We start from the raw sequence: 8,469 nt of genomic DNA, 5'->3' as shown, positions 1-8,469 counted from the left end.
ACAGGCAGGAGCTCCCTGCTCTGAGAGGGGGGTTGGTGCTTCAGCTGCTGCGGCAGCTCAGGCCACTCTGCTGGAACCAGCTCTGCGAGCACCGAGGGGCTCCCGTCGGGACGGGAACAGTCCCAGTGAAAGCAAGTAACTCCAGGGGCACTGGAGCGCTCCAGCTAAGACTTCTCCGAGACAAAAGCCTCCCTCCTCTCTCGCCCAGAACCACGGCTCTTGCCCTGTCTCGGGTTACGCTTACACGAAGCGCTGCGGAGCGGGCACAGGGGCACCGGTGCAGAGGCCCCGGCCATGCTTTAGCCCTGCCCTTTACGTTTTCCACAGCACTTGCAAAGCTCGTTTTGTGCTGCAGAGCATCCCCTCATTCACTGGGAAAAATCCCTCAGACAAGGTAAGCTCTGCTCTGCTTGCTTTAGAACCTGGGGATCACAGAGGGATTTTGTGTTCAATTCAGGGCATTCTTTAGGGAATTTTTGTAGGTTCTTAAATTGCCTGTTGCATTAGAATAATTTTTTTCCCCCAACCATCTTCATTGAAAATAAGACCTCAAGTGGATTCATTTTCCTTTACTTTAAAACACGGCAGATAACAGAATGAATTCATTGCTCAGAACATCTGCACAGCCATCCCTTATCAATCCTACCTATTCTGAGCCACTGCTACCCAAAGATCACACCACAAATTCTGTTTCTGTCCATGGATCACCATTTACTGTACGTTATTGTATTACCCCCCCCAAGTCCCCTTTTGTGCTGTCCATCATTACATGCCCAAATCAGAAGACTGAAAATACTGACTGCACATTCTTTGCAAGCATCTTACTGGATCTCATAGATAGTCTGAGGACTTATAAATGTGCTGCCACCCATATGTGTCCCAGTACTAAAGATCATCTATTTTTCCTCTATATACAGTATGTATAATGAAAACACTACCACCACCCTCCTCCTCCAAAGAAAAAACAAAACAAAACAAAACCCACCAAAACCAAAAAAAGGTTATTAGCTTGATTTCAGTAAGGACATTAAGGCAGAAAAATCAGATTCAGCATTGGTAAGCAGCTAATCCTCACTTTCATCTGTTTAAGTCACATTATACGTGGCTGCCTTATATCAGAGGAGATACTTGACAAGTATAACCTTTTCTCTATTTACAAATACTCTCAAGTTGCTTTTGGAAACCCAAGATTTTACTACTTGTAACACAAATGTTCTAACAGTTACATTTAATATTATGTACTTAATATTTTAACCCGCTTGAACAGTACTTTGGTAAAACGAGGCATCAGGAGACAAGATGAAAAGGCAAGTCTTTCATGGGAGATGCAGTGTAACCCTCGTGAAACAGGCAGGAGTCTTTCCAGAGGGTTAAGAGAACTTCCAAAATTCTGGTTTCTTATTGGAGCCAAGCTGAAAGTGTTAACAACCCATCTCCCCACACAGCACATCCATTTTACTTCCAAGGAGAGTTGCCTACAGCTCCTTTAACTGGTCCTCTGCACACATGCAGTGGATGTTTCACAGTCTTGGTCTGCAATGACAGGTGTTTTTTGAGAGCAGCATTGCAAGGTACTTCCACCCCCAACTGCACAGTTCTACAACATTACACGTGGCAGCAATTTCTGCTTTTCCAGATGCTGACCTGCTGGCTGCAATCCAGCCCTGCTAAAAAGGGACCGAAAAGGAAGGCTGCTGTTCTCCAGCTGTTCCTGTCCCTTGCATGACAAAACAGGAATGGAACTGGATGATTTTGCATCAGGAAAGCCAGGAAGATTTAAGCAGTACAGGGGAAAAAAAACAACCAACAAACAAATCCTTCTGTATACCACTAAAAAGGTTGCAAGCAAACAATAAAGCAAATTAGTACTTGAAAAATATCTGCTGAAAAGCTGAGGGGGGGGGGGAGTTGAGGCTGGAATTCTTTGCAGTTCTTCCTCCTCTCCCCTCTGCCGCTGCTCTCCCCAGCTGTTTGTTCCTAAAGAAATGTGAACGATGACTCAGTCAACAGGATCCTTTCACTAGTGCCCCTTGCTACACTGAGGGGAAAACAATCAGTTTTCCTGCCAAAACCCCTGGCTTTGGGAATCTGTCACCTGGCTGCTCAAGCCATTTCTCTGAATATTCAGAATCCCCTCATAGGACTATCATTGCATCCTTGTCCCAAAAGATCACTACAACACTCCAGGATCTGGTAAGGTGAAAGACTCTGGAATGCGTGAGAGAAGGGACTCAGAAGCACCACACAGATCACATCACTTGCCCCCAAAAAGAAACGATCAGACCTCACCCCACTGGGACATGGCTTGCAAAATCTGCACCAAAAAAAAAAAAAAAATCAAACTGCAGGATGCAACAAACAAATCTACTCAGCACCACTGTGTGGTTATCCTTTTAGAGAAGGATAAAGAGAGCTGAACTGATACTTGGCTACATCCAACACCTTGCAGGATCACTGAATCACCCCTGCAAAGGAACAGGTTCTTACATGCACTGCAGGGCACTTGGCCTGAATCCTCACACAACTTAGAACTCACCTGTTAGAGACAGCAATTTTAAACCAGCAGGATACAAGGAATCAAAAGCAGCATAAGACTGCAGTGTCACGTTTTCAAGACAAATTCAGGCATCAGACACCTAGAAATTCAAAAGCAACTTTCCTAAACACAGTTACAATACTACAAAACACATGATGTCAGGTGATATTTGGTGTGTTCCAAAACTCTAAGCCTATACTCCGTCTTGTGATGCTGTGGATGAATAAATAAGAGGGAAGTTGTTTTTACTTGAAAGCAATGCATTTTGTTATTAGAGCTTTTTACTCTATTTTTGTGCAATACATCAATGAAACGCAGAATGCAGAAATGTAACAGTTTGGTGGGAAAACACTGGAAGTTTTGAGAGCTGAGTAGAAGTATTCATTATTTATGCCATTTTTCTTGTCACACTACACAGCAATATCCAAATCCCAGCTGTATTTCTACTTGACCCATTTCTGCTTTCTGGAAAATATCAGCATTAAGGGTAGTGACTGTGCTACCTACATGTTTTGCAATCTACTGCTGGCTGGAAGACTCAATCACTCAAAATGAATAATTTTAGCTTTTATATTTTTAAATATAAACTGAACTGAACAAATGCATTCAAGGTAAGAACCTCACCTGGGTACACAAAAATTACAGAGCAGCAAGAGAAAAACCACATTTTGTGCACATTTCTGGTAAAACTGTCAGTGGAAGTTAACTGTGTTACATAAGTCCAAACAGATATTCATACAGCACATTACTCAGCAGAAAGATGGACTGGAAACCATTCCTCTCTCTCAAAGCATTAAAGTTAAAACACTGAAAAACCAGTTATGTTAAAGGACTAGGCTTTATAATGTTAGACACAGAAACAATTGTAAGAGCTGGATCTGTGGAAACCCGCAGCCACCAGACAGAAAATTCCAACTTCTCCATTGTTGACTTCAGGGCACCCCAGGCTGAGCCAGAGGACACCGGACAAAGCAAGAGCTGGGAAGTCACTGTGCAATCCAGAGGTCACTGAGCAGCAGCACCCAGGCACCAGGCACTGGGTGAGTCACAAAACACTGGGTGTGTTCAGCATGGTAGGACATGCAGCAGTGCTGGCAGCAGCTCCACTTCCTGTGTGCAATCCTCACTCCCCCACAGAAACCTGGCAGAAATTCCCTGTTGGTCCACTTGCCACTGCTACTGTGCAACAATGGAACTACAGACTTGGGCCTTTTCACTGCCCCAGCAACAGCAAAGGGGCTCAGAGAGCCTCTTTTATTCTACATCAGTTGGCACGCACATGTATCACCTGGCGCTTTCTTCCCAGCCTCAGCTAGACATCCACTGGGCTGGGTATCACTTTGTAAGGCTTCAGCTCATTCATTTGCCCTTACTGGAGAAAACAGAGAAGGGAGGGAAATCATCTGTAACCAGAGATCAGGCTCCATTTACAGGCCTGCTGTAGCAGGGCTTTCTCTACAGAACAAGGCAGGCCGGGATTTCTTCCTTTCCGCAGGGTATCTGTGAGGATTTAAAAAGTCCAAACAAATGGGATGCTTGAGGCAGAGTAAGACCCAGCTCAGGCTCACTTTTACCAGCCTCTTGCCATCAACTGGTACATAACAAAAGACCAGAAGGTGGGAAGTGTGGACATGAAATGCAAAAACTTTGTAAGTCAAAGCTGACAAAAGATTGTTTCTCCAAACCCCCCCTTAATGACACTCTACTCAACTTACTTAAGACTGAGTTACATTTCTGGGAATATTACCAGGAAGCTGTAGCTAATGCACAGCATCAGTGTGGGTCATACACAGAACCTTGTGCTGTTTGGTCCAGCAGCTCACACAGGCTGTAGAGGTGCCTGTTCTTCCTCAGATTATTTGTGCTTCAGGAGACTGGTCAAGCTCTGCTTAGGCTGTAAAACTTTTCCTTTTTTTTTTTCTTTATTCTTTATCCATTTAATTTCCTTTCCAGCATAGATGCAGACTGTACATAGTATCTGAAACACTATTACATCAAAGCAATATAGAGAAAGATTACAGTCATTCTAACAAATACCTTTTTTGTTAAATATTGTAAAAATCTGTATCACTGTAGCAACTGTCTCACAGGGCCCCTCACTGAAACATCAGATCAGGCCTACCTGTTGTAACAACTGCTTTCAGCTCAGCAGCTGGAGGTAGAAATACCCCAACACAATATTTCAGATGTTTCAGCGTGCCTAAAATGATGTTCTCTTGAATTCTGGACTCCTTTTCCTGTACGTTGACATGTACTGCTGAAAATCATGAACAAAGTATTTCAAATGCAATTCTTGCAAATCCCTTTAAATAAATGGTGCTCAACATCCAAAATTAAACATGCTGTCAACAATCTGTACAAAGGTAAAGGTGAAAAATAGAATTTGATTACAAAAGAATTTGTTAACACCATCTGTACACCACAGACAATGCTTTTCAGAAGATAAATTCAATCCTCATCCTCATTCAATCACTGAGATGTTATCTCCCAATTCTTAAAGCATGCATTTTCTGTGTACTTATATACAACAATTAGTGTTTTTATAATATTTCCTACATGTGAACAGTTCAGGTATTGTACAGTGACTCAGCTGAGATGAACGAGCTTATGCACGTTACTTTAATGAAAAGATATTTCACTTGTCTAGCTCCAAAAGAGCCAAGAAAGGTAAGTGATAAAAGCACCAGCTTAGACTCTTTTGAACATAAATTCAGGCATTTTAATGTGTATCTCATTAAAGCTACATGAGTTTCCATGTAGGTTATTCATACATATTATGGCACTTGGACTCTCCTAACAGGTATTTAATAACCTAGGACAACTAGGCTAAAAAAGAAAAGATCTGCTAAAATTAACCATTTCTGTAAGAAAACACTTCCGTTCCAACCTTCGAACCCGTTAATTGTCCTGGAAGTTGCACCAGAACACAACTGCTCCTGTCTGACATTCGGTGAGTAGGCTGCCTTTGACAACGATGTCACAGGAAGTTTTAAGTGTCAGTCTCTCTCTTGTGACCTGGGAGCACAAAGAAAGGCCCTCACCCATTTCCACCACCCCCAGCGTGTCCCGCTCCTCTGTAATTACAACATGCAGCACTGCTGCTGGGCATCCATTCTTTGGTTGGACTCGAGCCTTTGCAGCAATTACACACATTAAGAAACAAGTCCAAATTTAATCCAAGGTGGTCTCCACTGGCAGCTTTTTCTCCATGTAAGGCATTATTCTGACATCTACTGGCCTGGTACCCAACCATACATCTTAATACACTGCATTTGTAATTAAAAAGGAGTATATCTATTAATCCAAAAAGAAGAACAATTTAATGAACACAAATGACATACATTTAAAACAGACCCATGTATTTTCATATAAATCTCACAATCCTACCAGTATTTTGGTAGGTTTCTATTGCTTTCTTAACTCATCTGAACTACTGTATATTATGAGGCTTTAATACAAGCAGCTTTGGGGAAGAAAGTTATATTTGGAAGGGAAAAAAAAAGTCGTGACAAGTGAAAACAAAAAAAAAATCCAAGAAGCTTTTTTTAAAAAAAAATCTTTACTTGCAAAATTAAGCAGCATGCTATTTTGTGATTTATATTTGAATTTAAAAAGACTAATTAGACCGAAATAAAGACAAAACCCTAAAAATGGCAAGTCTATAAATAATGAAAATTTTGATTTCACTAGGCTTCAATGAAAAACATTTGGTAATTAAATACTTGCTACTGTTCATTAACGTTGATGAACTTTATTAGGGTTAAAACTATAACAAAGTTCATCCTAAAACTTTTTGCAATGCAAAATTATTTTCACTCGAGGAGTGTCTCAAATTGAATGCTAAGAATTACAAGCAATCTTCAGGAGCAGACACTCACATTCATAAAACTTTATACATCTTTTGGAACTAGGATATTTATACTACTAAAATCAAACATGCATCACTTCCCATACATTCTGGTATCATGATTTATATTACATTATGTAACACCATTCTTCTCGAAAGCAGCAGTTTATCATACGTTTGCTCCATTTTCTTTGGATTTCTGATCTTTATCTTCGTTCTTCACCATATCCTTGAAAAGAAAAGCCAGGAGAGGATGACATGAGTTGTGGAAGTGATATTTCTCCTGTGAGCTGTAAAGCAGCGCGAGACAGACACTGTTTGCTGTCAGCTTTAAAGACTCTGTGAACTGATATCCAACTCAGTTTAGTTACAACCAACTGAGAGGCAGAAATGCTCTGGAGTGTTATGTGGTTTGCTTTAAACTCATTTTACTGTGATACTCTCACATATTGAAATATTTGACTTCTGCCCTGACGAAGTACTGCTCACCAATAAAACAGAGGAACATACTTGGGCTGTTGGGGATGGACAAGATCAGAACAGGAAAACAGTGAAATGGTTTGAGATTTACATTAATATTTATGCATTTTTAAAAACATCTCAGTCAGGAACATGTGTTGCAAGCTAAGAAAAAAACCCACATTTAATTTTTTTATCTTTAAAAAACTGATATCACATTGAGCTTCTTTTCCACATATATGTTAAGATACTACTGCCCTGAATTCATGTCAAATTTGGTTTTTATTTTGAAGTTTCTGTTCCAATTGTTTTGTCAACAGAAGTTTGGATACAATAATAAAAAATGGAATTAAACAACTCTAACCTGTTTAAGAACACTCTGTATTTCATCCATAACAGTAGCTAAATTTTTGATTGTCTTATTCAGCTGACCCTCAAATTGCAATTTTTTATCATCTGAGATCTTCAAATTTTCTTGCAGTTGGCCAAGGTCCTTTTTTACTTCTTTGAGCTCTCCAGACAGACTTTTGTTAGAGTTCTCCAGCTGTAGTATAGTTTTTTCATCCTCATCTTAGGAAGGGAATAAACAAGAAAGTCAAGTCACTTCTGATGCTGTGACTTCGCATCTTAATATTCTATTTATGTGCCAACATCATAATAGTAATTTTTAAAGAACATTAAGAACTGCATTGCATTACCATTTGATAACATTTAATTCTCACTGCATTTGAAAGTCTTGAATAAAAGAAATGAAAGCATTTCAGCATGACAAGAATGGTGCTCAACAACAGTGTGCAAGTTAAAAGGCTTTGGGAAAAAGAAAACCGACCGGCAGGCAAATAAATACAATTTAGATCGCAGGTATCACTCCAACTGATTTCTTCCCTCAGAAAGCCTCAGTGTCAGCATTGCCTTCCCAGTACAGCCCCACCTGTTTTCTCCTCCAGCAGCTGCAGCTTCTGCTCGATCTCTGCCCGCACCCTCTCGCTCTTCTCCAGCTTCTGCAGGAGGCTCCCCACATCCACCATGGCCCCGTTGTACACGATGAGCCCCACGTTCTCCTCCACGGCCTTGGCCTCCTGCTTCACGGCAGGGGACGGCAGCAGCAACCGGTTCCCTGCGTTGGATTGAGTCAGGAAACAGTCACTAAATCATCTCTGCAGTTCTAGTGGCCCATCTCAAAACTTCTTAAAAGAATAAATTCTAGAAGAATAAATACAGACTCAGGTTTGCTGGTCTATCCCTCACATTTCCCTCCTTCCCTTTTATCCCAACTCCCCCCACAAAAAAAGCACCCTCTTCCATGACACCATTCTGTGCCTCTTTTCTCCAGTAATTTGTTTTCAAGACTCGGGCTCTGTTCTACAGCTCTGATCCTCCTGACTGCAAAACTGACAATGAGAAATGCTGTTCATCGAAATTCAACATTAACCTCTGCCCTCCTTCTTGTTCCATGAGATTAGGATTTATCCTAGAGATGCAACAAGATATCTTAGAAGCCAAAAATACTGTAATTTATGAAATGCCAAAGATTTACTTTTCCAAACTGGCTCAGTTATTTTCTGCAAGAAGGCAAGAACCTCAGAACTCTAACTATTCACACAGAAATAATTCTCAGGAAATTGTG

The 8,469-nt window shown here is 40.9% G+C and overlaps 1 protein-coding gene and 1 long non-coding RNA gene across 5 annotated transcripts in view; one reads left to right on the top strand and one right to left on the bottom strand.

Moving 5' to 3' along the window:
* LOC116789947 overlaps positions 1-8,469 on the top strand; it is a 29,234-nt gene that overhangs the window by 18,070 nt on the left and 2,695 nt on the right. The window contains exon 3 of one of the 2 annotated variants that reach the window (XR_004358201.1): positions 3,473-3,576. This is a non-coding gene — a long non-coding RNA (uncharacterized LOC116789947). Of the gene's footprint in view, positions 1-3,472; positions 8,059-8,469 lie in introns of those variants that run through there. The other variant, XR_004358202.1, reaches the window with a different exon arrangement.
* The window catches only part of CCAR1 (cell division cycle and apoptosis regulator 1), a 26,339-nt gene continuing 23,107 nt past the window's right edge, over positions 5,238-8,469 (bottom strand). For all 3 annotated transcript variants that reach the window (XM_032694301.1, XM_032694300.1, XM_032694302.1), the window contains 3 exons: positions 7,774-7,959; positions 7,207-7,412; positions 5,238-6,612 (listed from right to left, as the gene is read on the bottom strand). In XM_032694301.1, coding sequence (XP_032550192.1) covers positions 6,553-6,612; positions 7,207-7,412; positions 7,774-7,959 — 452 coding nt within the window. In that variant the 3' untranslated portion in view covers positions 5,238-6,552. The remainder of the gene's footprint in view (positions 6,613-7,206; positions 7,413-7,773; positions 7,960-8,469) is intronic.

The sequence above is a fragment of the Chiroxiphia lanceolata genome, chromosome 8 (genome assembly GCF_009829145.1).
Source record: "Chiroxiphia lanceolata isolate bChiLan1 chromosome 8, bChiLan1.pri, whole genome shotgun sequence".
NCBI lineage: Eukaryota > Metazoa > Chordata > Aves > Passeriformes > Pipridae > Chiroxiphia > Chiroxiphia lanceolata.
This window is presented reverse-complemented; position numbering and strand designations above follow the sequence as displayed.